Raw genomic sequence first — 15,926 nt, 5'->3', positions numbered from 1 at the left:
TTCGTCATACACCTGAGTTTGGACCAGGTCGACCACGTCCCTCACAAGACCATCATCAATCTGGCCGGTCTTCTTGTTGGTATAATTGAAGAAAAAGCGGTTGAACTTACCATGCGATCCGCCAGAGTGGCAATAGATTGAGCACCCAAGTTATGCTTGTAGATGCCCTTTCCTTTACGGTCGCTCCTGCGGTTGTTGGAGTTGGTGGAAGAAGTTTCTTTCGTCTATTCTTTATCCCAATGCGCACACAACTCTTTCCAGACCGTGTCGTTCATCGACTTTGGGACCTTTTAATTTAAAAAAAAAAGTTTAATAATTTAAAAAATAGTTTAATAAATTAAAAATTGTTAATAAATTAAAAACTACCTTGTTTACTTCCCACTTCTTCTTCCACTCGTACATCTGCTTCCCATAGTTGTCCATAACTTTATGGACAAAATGGTGATAGATAGAGAGCGTATCATCGGAATTCCAGTTGAATTCTTGCTAAAATAGTTTAAAAATAGTTTTTAAACACAAAAATATAAATAGTTTAATAATTACAAAAAAAAGTTTTAATAAATAAAAAATAGTTTAATAAATATAGAAAATAGTTTAATAATTACAAAAATAAGTTTTAATAAATAAAAAATAGTTTAATAATTAAAAAAATAGTTTAATAATTAAAAAAATAGTTTTAATAATATTTAAAATGTCTATTAAATATAGAAAATAGTTTAATAATTACAAAAAATAGTTTTAATAAATAAAAAATATAAGTTAAAAATTTGAATACTTACCGCAAACTGACGAAACCACAAATGCTGCTTCTCGAGAGGGAAGTGAGTGAAAGTCGGATGTCCCCTGTCGAGGGCCGAGTACATCATACGGTTGATCCATGCGCTGATCCCATTCCCGGATCGGTTGAACCTAATAAAAAAACAAATTATTAATAAAAAAACAGTTTAAATAAAAAATAGTTAAAAAATAAAAGTTAAATTACCATGTTTGACCATGTCCATGTGGATACTCAGTGAGATAGGGAAGATGGTCACGACCAGGCTGTCGAACCAACTCCGCAACACTCGTCCTCTGTGGCGTATCTATATTCTAACCGCTTTTCTGCCATGAAAATCCTTTCATATTGAAGAACATCTTCGCAGTTGGTGAGTAAATATGTTTGCAAATGACTGCGCTCCTGATCAGTAAGTCGACGGTCCTTTGGTTTTCCGCTAAGTCGTCCAACGTCTGTGAAAATGTCTGGAACCTTCCAATGATATGTTGCCCGTTCGCCTCTATCATCATGCCGAGCAGGTCTTCTGTTTTTGGTCTGAACTTCTGCTGGAAAGTAGTACTCGGCAAAGTTTGAAGTTTCTTCATTGATCATCTGTGCGACTATAGACCCTTCCACCCTACTTAAATTTTTCACCATCTTCTTCAAATGGAACATATACCGCTCATACAGATACATCCATCTATACTGCACAGGACCACCAAGTTCCAATTCTCTTACCAGGTGAATAATAAGATGCTCCATAACATCAAAAAATGAGGGAGGAAATATCTTCTCAAGGTTGCACTGAATCACAGCTATGTTAGTCTTCAAATTTTCAATACCTTCAAGAGTCACTGATCTTGTGCATAAATCGCGGAAGAAACCACTTATCCCTGCAATTGCTTCATGAACATTTCGTGGTAATAGTTCCTTGAAGGCAAACGGAAGGAGACGCTGCATCATTACATGGCAATCATGGCTTTTCAAGCCTGTAAACTTTCCTTCCTTTCTGTCGATACAGTTACGCAAATTAGATGCGTAACCGTCTGGAAATTCCACATCGTTTGAAATTCAATCAAAGAACGCATCCTTTCCCGCTGCATCAAGTCGGTATATGGGAAAAGGAGCCCTACCACTCTCATCAACATGAAGTTCTGAACGATCACATATATCAACTAAATCCAGTCTTGACTTCAAATTATCCTTTGTTTTACCTTGAACATTAAGGATCGTGTTCATGAGATTGTCAAAAAAGTTCTTCTCAATATGCATGACATCTAAATTATGCCTTAGTAGATGATCCTCCCAGTATGGCATATCCCAAAAAATACTTTTTTTGTGCCAGTTATGTAGGTTTCCAACACCATCTACCGGAAAATGATCATGTCCACCGACGTCTGGCGTCCTTTCTGCACCAAAATCTCTAAGTTGTGTCTTCAAATCTTTCCCACGAATTTCCGGAGGTGGACTGTCAAACACCCTCTTGTTCTTCGTAAACAAATTCCTACTTCTACGATATGGATGATCTGGTGGTAGAAATCTCCTGTGACAGTCAAACCAACACGTTTTCCTTCCGTGTTTTAGTTGGAAAGCATCAGTGTTATCTTGACAATATGGACATGATAGCCTTCCATGCGTTGTCCATCCAGATAACATACCATATGCTGGAAAATCACTTATTGTCCACATTAGTACTGCCCGCATTTGAAAGTTTTCTTTATACGAAACATCGTATGTTTCAGCACCTTGAGCCCATAGTTGTTGCAACTCATATATTAGTGGCTGAAGAAACACATCAAGTGATCTCTTAGGATGCTCTGGTCCGGGAACGAGAATCGAGAGAAACAAAAACTCTCGTCGCAAGCACAAGTTTGGGGGTAGGTTGTATGGTGTAAGAATGACTGGCCATAGAGAATACTGTCTTCCACTCTTGCCAAACGGGCTGAAACCATCAGTACATAATCCAAGGTAGACATTTCTTCTCTCATACGCAAAGTCGGGATACTTTGATTGGAAATGCTTCCACGCTTTTGCATCTGAAGGATGTCTGATCTCACCATCTGTTGAGTGCTCCGCATGCCATCTCATTGGTTGCGCTGTGCGTTCAGACAGATACAGCCTCTGCAACCTTTCCGTCAAAGGCAAATACCACATCCTTTTATATGGTACTGGAACTCTTCCACTCGTATCTTTATAACGAGGCTTCCCACAAAATTTGCATGAAACCCGCTGTTCATCCGCCCTCCAATAAATCATGCAGTTGTCTCTGCATACATCTATTACCTGATACGATAAACCAAGACTAGCTACGAGTTTCTGAACCTCGTAGTATGAGCCAGGAGCTACATTATCTTCGGGTAGAATACCTTTTACATAATCAGCAATCGCATCCACACAGTCTTCAGCCAAATTATAATCCGTCTTAATGCCCATCAATCTTGTAGCAGATGATAAAGCTGAATGACCATCTCTGCAACCTTCGTACAATGGTTGCTTTCCAGCATCCAACATATCATAAAATCTCCTAGCTTCGGCATTGGGTAAATCTTCCCCTCTAAAATGATCATTTACCATCTGCTCAGTACCTACACCGTAATCTACATCCGTTCTAATTGGATCTTCTAATCTAACCGCTGGCTGAGGTTCGCTAGTACTACCATGTTCATAATCAGTTTCTCCATGATGATACCAAATTTTGTAACTTCGTGTAAACCCACTCAAATATAGATGAGTCCAAACATTCCATTGTTTAATAACTTTTTTATTTTTACAATTAGAGCAAGGACATCTTAACATACCTGTTTTTGCTTCCGGTTGTCGGTGAACTAACCCCATGAATTCGGTTATACCTTGTTAGTATTCTTCCGTAAGCAATCTCGTGTTCGGATCCAAATGAGGTCGATCGATCCAAGAACGAAAATAATTTGAAGAAGACATGTTTTTTATGAATCAAATTCATGTGTAAAGAAAGTGAGAGGGAGGATGAAGATATGGAGTGAATGAAGAGGAAGAGGGGTGCTTGTATTTATAGTTGAAATCCTGTCGACGGTCCGAGGAAATTCCGACGGAATTCCGATGCAAACGGCTAGTTCGTCGGAATTTCCTCGGAATTTTTAAAATCCCCCAACGGCTCTCCAACGGCTCTCTAACGTCTATAATATTTCCTCGGAATTCATCGGTTTTTTCCGAGGAATACTAGTTTCCTCGGTATTCCGTCGGAATATTCCGACGAGATGAATTTTCCTCGGAATTCCGTCGGAATATTCCGAGGAAATTCCGAGGAAGCCAAATTTTGTGTTTCCTCGGAATTGCCTCGGAAATTCCTCGGTATATTCCGAGGAATTCATTTTCCGTCGGAACGTCCGTCAGAATACCGCTGTTTTCTTGTAGTGGTATGGTCAAAGAGCATTATTAACAATAACCAAACGAACTCTTTAGTTGCACTAGGAAAGCAAGATATGTGTAGGCAGGGCCGGCTCTGAAATTTTAGGGACCTATAGCTGTATCTACGTAAAAAGATTTTTTTTACAAATGTAGGAATCTAATTTTTTTTTTGAAAATCTATTTATATATATTTTTAAAAATAAAATTGAGTACCTGCTGCGAATGTTTCACTTAGCATGGTACTTAGCATGGTCATGGCCGACTCTGGCGGTAGGGTTGGTTTGTCGTTTTATAGTGTTCATTACAAAGGCTAAGGCTTCAGCTTCTCACATCACACGTATTATAGAGATCTCTATTTCTAAAAGCAAAGGCTATAATAAGTGTGATGTGAGAAGCTGAAGACTCAACAACACTTGCAAAATGAGTATGGTTTAAGACCAAAATTTTGGCTTAACTAACTAATATAACCGAGTGCATATTTGATCATTTCGTTGTAGAACTGTTTTAACTTTTTATTAACGTCATAGAAAATCATTTGAGGTTGTCCTTTAGTTTCCTGCCATAAATTTGCTAATAAGTAAATTAAAAACTATTCAATAATTGGAAAATGAACAAATCTTCGTTGGTCTCTTTTTTCTTTCTTGTCATTATTATAAATTTAGCATGTATCTTTCTTTAAATAACCAAAAACTTAGGCATGCATGGGTTATTATAATCTAGTGTTAACTAATGTATATGCATATTGATATTGGTCATAGCATTTTGGGTGTTCACAGAAAGTTATATAATACAGTAATAGTAGTTGCTTTTATTCTTTTCCAAAAGTTAATTTCAGGTTCTACTGTTTAGTGATGCATACCTTACCATTTGAGGAAATTATATCCATCAATACTCTTCTTTATTGTGAAATTCACGACACAGTAAACTTTGCCGACTGATTTAAACCCTGAAATTGCATAATTTGCCAAATCTAATGACTATTGAACGAAAGAGAGTGCGACTGTGTTGGTCAAACAAAAGGCAAATACACACACACCATCAAGTCATATCATTCAGACAAAGTCTATTTCTTCTTTATTTCAGCCTCATGTTCTTTTGCACGGTTTGTTCTTCTTCCACAGCCTCAAATCTTTTTTCCCCATCTCTATTTTTTCTTTTACTTTTTTTCTCCAATTTGCTTTTTTTCTTTAGTGTTTCCTTTATCTATTATTCCTTTAATCTTATTTTTATTGGGTCATAAACTATTAAAGTGTTTTGAATGTTTCATTGTTTTGGTCCCATCAGTAACACTACCACCTGATATTGGCCTACCTTCAATTTTCTATTCTATTCTTCTTCTTTTTTTTGCTAAAAATCCATTTTCTATTCTTTACCAAAGAATTCCTTATATTGTATTAATTTGTAAAGAAAATTAGAAAAAATCCAAACTGAAATATGATGTAATTAGTAACTACCATGCGACTTTTTGGTATGGAAATATGCTTTTTAGCTAAAACTAAATATGTATATAGACCTACATTTGCCCCAACAAAACACAAAGAAACTAAAAAGTTGTGTGTGTGTTTTTTGGGTGTAAATGTTAAAATTCATACCATTTTTTGAGTTCTACGTTGTTGCAAAGTTGTGTGTTTTGACTGACTGATAAATAGATTTCTTAATTTTTTAATTCTGACATTCATTAATTGGCCTCTTAAATACCATACGAGAGTTCGAAATTCCATTGATCTTCTTCGTTAAGCAATCATCAATATATATTAATTTATTATTGAAAATGGATGATGTCATAATGGTCCGACTGATTGGTGAATTAAGGATAAGCCAATCACTAAAGCGAAGCCTATTATATCATCACACCTTTTCCGATACATTTTTTAATTCCACGTCTTTTGTTCTTATGAAAACTTTATAATTACATACCCATTTTATACTTGATATTTTTCTGCTCATACCTTTAATCATTCTATCCAATTTCCCAAATGGATAATACTCACAAATATATTTTAATAAATGTTTATATGTGCCTAGCTTCTTTTAATCTCTGCGTTCAGGGTCTGTAAAACCGATCCATATTTTCTCTTCTCTTTTGTTGGAAAAATTGATCCATTTTTATGTTTTATTTTACCAAGAAAACTATAAACACACAATAAAAACAAATTTCTTACTTTATTAGTTAATTAACAATACATAGTTTAATCACGGATACGTAGTCCAGTTTTCTTCTAGTTGATAAAGGCCAAAATAATGTGTCCTTGTAATTAGCTTTTATTAAGGGCTTGCATCCACTATCAGTGCCAATTTGTATCATAATATCATTCTCGTCAGTCATTATCAGAAAGTTATATTATTGTGCTATTAATTTTACAATGACCAGCAAAGAGTAAAAAAGTTCAAACACCTCTTATCATTGCCTAATTATTTTTTTTCGGTAATTTATTTTAGGTTTTGAGATCATTTTAGTCTTTTGACGTATTATGTTAATTAGGTTTCGTATCAAAGGCAGATAAATTAATTATTCGATCCCTAACAAAAAAAAATTATTCGGAGGGTACGGATACAACAAACTCAGATAGCAACTTGACACATGAAAGTTTAAATACCTAACACAATCACAAGCATTGGTATCCGATTAAGACCAAGTGCGTGCATACACATGCACATATATACATGCATGCACAATGCATCTATGTGTCAATAGATATTGCCATATTGGTTGTTAAATTCCGGCTTATCACAAAATTCTAACTGAAAGCAAATTGGTGATAAATCGATTGGTCATAACCTTTTATATATTATTTATGTTCCAGTTAGTTAAATTTCCGATATGGGAGCTTATATTCTTACATTGGTGATGATGACATGAATCATTTATCCTTCTATATGCATTCATGTTCAAGTGCATGCATACATTTTCTTTTCATGCATACAATTTTTGAGGTAAAATGCATCCATACATTATGTTACATTGTAGTTTATAATGAGTCTGGATCCTAGCCAAGTTGTATATGAAATTTTCCTGTGCTACTGATAGATGTATTAATCAATATGAGTTGCAGTGTCTAACTTTTTTCTCACGTTTGGAAATGGTCAAATGATTTTTGAATGGTATGCATTGAAGTTGTATATATAGGGTTTTTTTTACTAACAAGTTGTATATATAGATTGTATTTCTAGTGTTTCAAAAAAAAAAAAAGATTGTATTTCTGATTATTCAAGTATTAGTTTTGTTGTCAATAACATATAACTACTTCGTTTTTAGTAATTTTAGTTACGATTAATAACATTATATTCCACTCTACCATTGACTTCTAAATGTTAAAAAAATAATTACTATTATAATATTTGCTTGAGAGTAGTTGATATGCATTTTGGTCTATAAAGCTTAATATGTCCCTTAAGGAGAAAAGAGAGAATCCTAAGAGACAAGAAGACAAAGTGGGAGAACGTCATGGAAAACTTGAGCTCAAATTTCAATCCCAAAATGATTGAAGTAATAATTATCAAATGAAAATTTTGAAATGGTGTGATGAATTATTTTTTGATGTGTTGTTATTCACCCACCCCAACTAAAATACAATACGTTTTATATTCGTGGTTTTACAAATATCTTGATACACTTCTTTAAACCGCTTTAATTGAAGCAGATCCACACAAATAAATTCCAAAAAAGAAAAAAAATCAAAGATAACAAGAAAATGATTTTTAGATAATATAGAAGATGACCATCAAGACATAAATCAATGAAAGAGTACTCAAGATATAACGAGTTTTTTATAACAGAAATATATCGTCTGATCACTCATGAAATGAACATGCTTCAGAACAGTTAAACACTACTCGTCGTTCATAGTTGAATAGTTTGTTATATATTATTTTCGCAAAGATGCATGACAATGACAACATTGTTATCTGAACTAACACGCCCCTAAATTGCAAGACACGCGCCCCTAAACGGCGACAAGGAAAAGCGAAAACTCTTAGCAAGCTTCACGACTCAATTTCGACGTTCTCCGACGTGAGTCGTCGCAAATAGGCCACTCCGGTAACCTTCCTCATCCTCTCCATCATCCTCTCTCCGGATATCGTCATGGCGTCGGAGATTGACGCAGCTCCGGCTTCGTCAATAACCTCTCCGTCTTCGTCACCAACCTCCCTGACTCTCCCTTCGATGTTGGCTCTGTCGTCGGCTACCTCACCGGCTCTGATGGACTTGACAAACGGTACCTCTCTGTCTCTGTCTTCATCGTCGTTGTTGTTGCGGACTTCGTCGGCTCCGATAAAGATGACCAACGAAACAACTCAACCTGAATCCGTGACTCCTCCATTGACATCAGAAGCTAGAATTACTCAAGTTAGCGACGTTCCTCCTTCAGATTCACTTAATGACGTCAATCAACCAAACTCGGTTGCTCCGACGGCTCAGTTGCAGAGAACATCGTCACTTGAGTTTCAGAACACATCCACTCCCATGATCAACAATACATCGCAGACGGTTCTTCCTCTTTCAAATCAGCTTCAGATATCAGCTCCTGAGAATGACAATCCGACAACAATTTCTTTGGATATCGGAACTCAAGCTTCTGAAAAGTTTGTCCCTTCTTTAGGTTCATGGGCAAAACCTCTTGTCTTCAAACCTCCGGCCACGCCTTCCGAACCATGTACTCCTCATGATTACGATCCGGCGATAGTTGGGAATCAGTTAGCCGCTCTCTGGCCGTCCTTAAATGACGAGATTTTAAATAAGAAACCAAAGAGTAAGTTCCCTACTCCAGCTGTCCAGCCTCCGATCGAGAAGCTTCCTCCTCCGGAACTAAAAGCCGATGGGAGTCTCCGTTTTCCGTGGGCTGCGAGATTAAACACTCAGTCGAGGAACCTTTACCGTGCAGCCACTCCTACCTACCGTCTTGATGGCACACCTGAGGTATCTATTCCTTCAAAAGTGCTTAAGCTAGGTCCTGAAAATAAGGATGAGTACATCATTGGAAAGTTCCATAAGTGTTCTCTACCACCGGGGGGTCTTGTGCATGCTGTGGTCAATAGAATATGGGGAAGAAGTTGTAAGATCAGTTGTAAGAAGCTTGGTGATTCTTCCTTCTTGTTTCATATTCCGCATCAACCTACTCGTCATTGGGTTATTCAGAGAGGGGTGTGGCATATTGATGATTGTTTGCTATTTGTATTGCCATGGGTTCCCGAAGGATCCTTTAAGATCCCTGAAGTCTCCACGCTTCCGGTATGGGCCAATTTGAAGAATATACCAGACTGTTGCTATTCAAGACTAGGAATAAGTCATGTTGCCTCAGGACTTGGAGAACCTATCCTTACGCATAAACCTCGACTTGATCCTACTAGTATGGGCGAAGCAAAGGTTCTAGTGGAGATGGAGCTTGATAGAGACTTCCCGAAACTTATTGCACTGGATGATAAACAAGGTAATATTTTCTTTGTTAATGTGGAATACACATGGATTCCATCTATGTGTGAGAGGTGTGGAAACCTCGGACACAAGGCGAAGAGGTGTCTTCTACCATCTCCGACCGTCCAGGTTCCAGAAGATAACCATTCAGCAGGAGAACCTTGCTCGTCAGCTCCAGAAGATAACCATTCCAAGGTCCCTGTAGTGGATATTGATATAGTCCTACAACAAAAGGAAAATGCTAGTTCACCAGCTCAGACTTCTATTAAAGAGATAGAAGGTCTCCGTTCCACACTTGAAACTATTCATGCATCGCCACCTACTTTTGTTCCTTCAGATACTACTGTGGACCACCTTGCTGCGGGAAGCACATTGATAGCTTCTGCACCTTCTTCCTTACCCATCCAGCAGGAGAACCTTGCTGCTACACTTGGCCCTGTCAACACTTTATCCACATTAGTAGATCAACAGTCTACTCCCATTACTACACTTATTATGGAGTCTTCTCCATCAAGCATTATCAACACTGAGGCTCGGAAAACTTTAGTTGTTGATCCCTTAACCACATCATCTAACGCTTGTGTTTTTGAGAGCCCCTCTCGTTTCACATTGTTAGGAGATGTGGATGAAGTTGTGACAGAGCCTTCTAGCTCACTCAGCTTGACAAGAGGTGGAAGGGAAATAAAACTCCCAACCAAATACCAAGACATGGATTGGAAGACAGTTAGAGGACGAGGAAAACGTGGTCGTCGCGGCCGTGGAACCCATCACTAGCTATTGTCTTTCATGTATTGTTGGTTACTCTAGTCTCTTTCTTTATGTTTTCATAGGAGGAGATTCAACCACTTTCATGCAAACTTTATCCAGCTATAAGACCTTCGTCTTATCTTGTAATGGTTCGTTTATATTTAATTTGAAAGCCTTTAGTCAAAAAAAAAAAAAAAAAAAAAAAAAAAGATGCATGACAAGAAGAAGGTCATTTTCAAGTAAATATAGTGAAAATTTGAATGCTTGGCGAATTCTGTCATATTTCAAGTAGAGCTTGCAACAGTAGTCACTTGGCGAATTCAATGCTGCCAAAGTCATCCAACTCAAAGCTTCGAGATGTACTTATGTCTAATTCAGATGCTGGTGAGGTTATTGTTCTCATTTACTTAATCTTCATGTAGTTTAGTTTCCATAATTTGAATATCCAAACATTCTTCAATAAATTTCACCTTAAAAAAAAAAAATATATATATATATATACGTGGTTGATGTGAACAACTGATGCAAGTGGTTAAAACTTTAGAGTTCATAGAGGAGCTTATATTTCTCAAAAAATTATATTAAATTTACATGTGGAGTATATGTTACATGGAATGAGACAAGGGGCATAATTATTGTATTTGAGGATAGAAAATAGTGTTGAGCCAATTGGGTATCCAAGAGCCAGAAAAAGGATTTTCCATGATCACAAAAAGAAATGAAAATAAAATCGACACTCAATGTTTCAAGTTTGGCTCTTTGGATATGTAGAGTCACTATAGAGAAAGGAGCCGGCCACTCCCATGTGAAAATGACTGTTAACTTTAGTGTTTTTTTTAGCAATCTTAAATGTAATGGGCTTTGGGGTTCATACACAGTGAAGTAGTTAATTGAAAGAACATGGAAATATTAAATAGGCAACTAGAAGTTTAAACATTTTTAAGAGTTCTAATGAAAAACGTTCATTTCCAAATGATTTACCTGATCTAATTCATATCCGACCTTAGATATTGGATCCGTGTTCAAACCTGTTGTAGTAACTTATCCATCTTGAAAATTGGATACACATAGCAATTACGAATGTGTATAATAAGTATAGCCGTCTGTGTACTCTAAATAATTCAATTTTTGGAAATTGCCACAAGAACAAAATAACCAAAATATCAAAAAGTATATGAAACTACTTGAAATATCCAAACTGGAATACAATCTTTATGAGGTTCGGTGAAGATGATTTGTTGAAATTCAAACTTGAGTCGTCAAACTAAGAAGATGAAGAGTAATCAGTCAATAACAATCAATTGAATCATGGAACCAAATGAAGTGGAAAATGATTGAAGCTCGATTTTTCTTTTGCTTTAATAACATATTACTATTTTAAAAAATTCATGGAAGTTAAGAGAAATTGTGATGAAGAAAAATAGAAAAATATCTCTACATACACTCAACTTGATTAAAATGCATTTAGCAAAAAAAAAAGGACGACGCACTTATGTATTCATATTTATATAATTATATTATGTATTTAGAGTTGTCATTAGCCTCAGGCCCTCAGCCGTTTCTTCGGCCTTCTCATCGAACAATAAACCGATGTTTTTGAGATTCGCCTAGTTTTTTTGGTTAACCTTGTCAGTCTTAGAGCTGATTGTGTTTGTTTAATGGTTGTTTAGCCAAATCTAAGTTATCAATGAACATTTCTTGTCTCTTCAAAACTTCTTTAGTTGGATATTTTATCGTCGTTTCCGACCATTGCAAACTTGTTGGAATGACCATTTCAAGATTACAAGTGAAGAATATCTATGGATTTTTTACTTTCATCATGTCCCTCTCTTTAACATTTATATTGCTTGTTTTATTGTACTGTTTTTATTGTTCATCTTACATTGGAGTAAACTTTCAGTTATTATTTTTTTTACCGTTAATTAGTTGAACATGGTTTCAGTTGTAATCGGTTAACCATGTTAAGCTTTTATTTTAATATAATCGTATGTTACACAAAAAAGTATTAATATTTATACCAAATGGATTAACCAATTTACACAATGTAACTAAACACAAGCCAAAGTTCATATGCTTTATTGAAAGTTTGGACAGTGATTTTACCGATCCAAAGTCCAACCTAACATCCCATCATCTCTTGGATATCTTTTCAGTGATAGTTTTATATACATGCACAGAGCTATTAAGTAAAGTTTTACTGCTTGTTTTTTTTTTGTAACATTTTACTGCTTGTTTAGAGGTTGAAAAAAATGATAAAAACTGACAAAAGCAAGATTGAACATGACAAGATGGAATGCAAAATTTTATAACTTCCATGTAGGGGTGTTCAATCCGGATATCGGTTCGGTTTCGGTTCGGTTTTTTTCGGTTTTCGGTATTTCGGTTAGTAAAATATAACTACCATTCTAAATCCATATTTACTTCGGTTCGGTTCGGTTTATATACCGTCGGTTTTCGGTTTATTCGGTTTTATACCAAAAAACATAATTATTTAGTTTGAGATCATATAAAATGAATTTTAGAGTCATATTGTCAACACAGTCATTTATTAAAAATATATTACATGTTCAAATAAATGAACAAAAGCGTAAAAATGCTTCTACCATCGAATAAAATCATCAAATCTATAATTAAAATGAGAGCTTGAAATTTTAAAAATAAAAATATGAAACAAAACAGAAACATGAAAGAAAAGTTTTTCCACTCTTCCATATTTAGTGTTCATTAAAGTCATGCTTTTTCGATTGAACACGAAGCTCTTTTTGTTTATAGATAAGAAAAAAGTTGTGAAATTTTTTCATTAATTATTTTCCATTAAATTTATTATTTTCATATTAATTTAGTGAATACTAAAATAAAGCAAAAAGATAAAAAAAAAAAACTTAGAAAATAAGATGTCTAAATTGCGATGTATTGTTATTTAATTATAGTTCAAGTGTTTTACAAATTATATAAGGTTTATAGTAATTTAACACAAATTTAACTTATAAAACAAATAGATTTTCATGTATTGTTATAAAATAGATACATATTTACATGTTTCTACTTTTAATCGGTTTTGTTCGGTTTATTCGGTTCAATCGGTTATATACCAAAACATATCCAAATCCTACGGTTTTTATAAAATTATATCCATTCGATTTATATGGTATATACCAAATCCAAACCATATTGTCTATTTCGATTCGGTTTGGTTCGATACAGTTCGGTTTTACCATATTGAACAGCCCTACTTCCATGTGAATCTAAATCCAGATTACGGCGAAAAAAAAAATAAAAAAAATAATCATGGATTCTCTAGTGGATTAAAAAGCCCAACTGCTGAATTAGATCTGGTCCACTAAGACGACGTTAAACCGGACCAAATCCATCATTTTTCATATTATATTTGGTTAACCACTAGCTGGCCGTAGAGTCATGACCGGACCAGCATCTCTAACAAAAATCTAAACTATATGTAAACTTGCAGTGGTACTTCTATAATCTTGATCGTTTAAAAAGAAGACTTGAGCAAGCAAAAACTCACATTCCAAAAAATCATATTTAGAACTAATGAACAACAATTCTCAGCAAAACCTAAAAGATTAATGAACCTAAATAACTTGAACACCAAAATATAGCTGCAAAAATTTTATTTCCCCCTTTAATCTGTTTCCAGCCAAATATGTACATCAAACCAATCAGCAAACATTAACTTCACCTACTCTGACATCAAGTCTCTCCCCAAACCCCTTCGTGATCTCTTATTCCTTTCGTACTCAAGATCATCAGTAGGCAGCTCATACCGACAAACCGGACATGTATTCCTTATCCCTAACCAAGGCACAATGCACTCTTTATGATAGTAATGCCTACAAGGAAGCCTCTTAACTTTCTCCTCCACCACAATCTCATCTTTGCAGATCGCGCAGCCAATGCTCAACTCTTCAGAGGTGACATCCACATCAGGAAGCTCATCCACCATCCTCTTGGAAGCTGGTGGACTTCCTTTGGTTCCAGACTCATGGAACGTTCGTGCTATAACATCCTCGTAGTCTCTGTTGTTCGCAGCGTATACATCTATATCCGGAAAAAGGGTGTCGAAAAAATCCTCCATCACTAAATCTACAGATTCTTCAAAGAACCCATCAAATAAACCACCATGCCATTCTTGATTATATTCCTCCATGGGCTCTAGAGACGAGCTTACTCCTCCTACTTCTTCTTGGGGGTCGACAGGTTCCGGAACACCCCACGTGATCTCGTTCTGCGGCTCCACGTGTTCAACCAAGAGATCGTCCGTACCAATTTCGACCAGACCCGTACCAATTTCTACCAGACCCGTATCAACTTCGACCCGACCCGTATCAACTTCGACCCGACCCGACCCGATTTCGACCCGACCCGACCCGATTTCGACCCGACTCGACCCGATTTCGACCCGACCCGAATCAATTTCGAGCATACGCGTATCGATTTCAAAACTCCTGGTAACTTGAAGCCCTAACTCGCCTGAATGATCCGACCCGGATCCGGACCCGATTCGGAGCCCTAATTCTACCTCCTCCTCCTCCTCCATGTCTTGAATATCCCAGATATCGAAAGCACGCGAAGTGCTTAGCCGCTGATTCGAGCCTACGTACGACTCTCGACCGAAGAAATCGATGAAGGAGTGATGCCGATCGGGTTCTGATTCCATCGAAACCGATCCGGGATCTGAAATCGACTCCAGGAAACGGATGTACGGATTGGTTTCCCTTATAGCTTCGTAGTCCGGCTGGTTACCAGATCGGTAAAACTCTGCGGCGATTGAGCTACCACCGTCGTCGTCTTCTTCCTCTGCTTTCACGTTGATTGGGCAGCCGAAGAGTTTCGCCATTGGTGAGAAGTTTCTGAGAAAATTGTCGAGAAAGCAATAGAAATTGTCAAGGAAAATAAAAAAGATTCGTATCTTATACACAAGGGATTCGACGGTGTATATATATATATGTGGTTAGAAGTTAGAAACCTTGTTGGGGAAGGTTGTGCCACGTAATAACTATAAAAAGGAAAAAAAAGTATTTAAATTTAAAAAATTAACGCCGTTGCCGGGGATCGAACCCGCCCGCGTGACAGGCGGGAATACTTACCACTATACTACGACTTGATGTCAGTCTGTTGTATTATATAAATACTCACTTGTAGGGGTTCCTTCCATTATAACTCCAGAGATATCCTGTCATCAACTTTACCAGATGATCTAGCTCTTTTAGATAACATAGCCTCATGCTCTTGTTTGCGTTTGGATATAAACTCCCTTAGGACATTAAGAGACATGTCCCTGTTATTGACCTAAGCATACAACAATAATCAAATTGTCTAGCTCACAAACGAAAATATTATCAAAGAAACTAATAACAGCTAACTGGTAATCATTAGAAGTAAAAACACTAAACTTGACAAGTCATATGGTTGTCCCAAATGTTAATAAAAGGAAGAACCATTGCAGCAAAATTAAATCCAATAAGCAACTAAAAAAAAAGAAGGCAAAAACATGAAACCTGAGGTCCGGAGCTTTGTTGAAGAAGACTTGGTTCTTTTTGTGCATTAGAATCTCAGCTTATCCTTCCTTAATAACTGTATAATCCATTTAGATCGACTACCTCTATT

General features: G+C 36.4%; 1 protein-coding gene across 1 annotated transcript; it reads right to left on the bottom strand.

Moving 5' to 3' along the window:
* Positions 1–13,998: 13,998 nt before the first annotated feature.
* On the bottom strand, positions 13,999–15,156 carry LOC106393555. Its single transcript, XM_048761099.1, has one exon. It carries the CDS (start codon positions 15,154–15,156, stop codon positions 13,999–14,001), a length of 1,158 nt encoding a protein of 385 aa, XP_048617056.1.
* Between the last annotated feature and the right edge of the window lie 770 nt (positions 15,157–15,926).

The sequence above is a fragment of the Brassica napus genome, chromosome A2 (genome assembly GCF_020379485.1).
Source record: "Brassica napus cultivar Da-Ae chromosome A2, Da-Ae, whole genome shotgun sequence".
Lineage (NCBI taxonomy): Eukaryota > Viridiplantae > Streptophyta > Magnoliopsida > Brassicales > Brassicaceae > Brassica > Brassica napus.
This window is presented reverse-complemented; position numbering and strand designations above follow the sequence as displayed.

What these genes read in the sequence shown, in the direction of transcription:
- LOC106393555 (XM_048761099.1), bottom strand. Translation starts at nt 15,156, where the DNA reads ATGGCGAAACTCTTCGGCTGCCCAATCAACGTGAAAGCAGAGGAAGAA.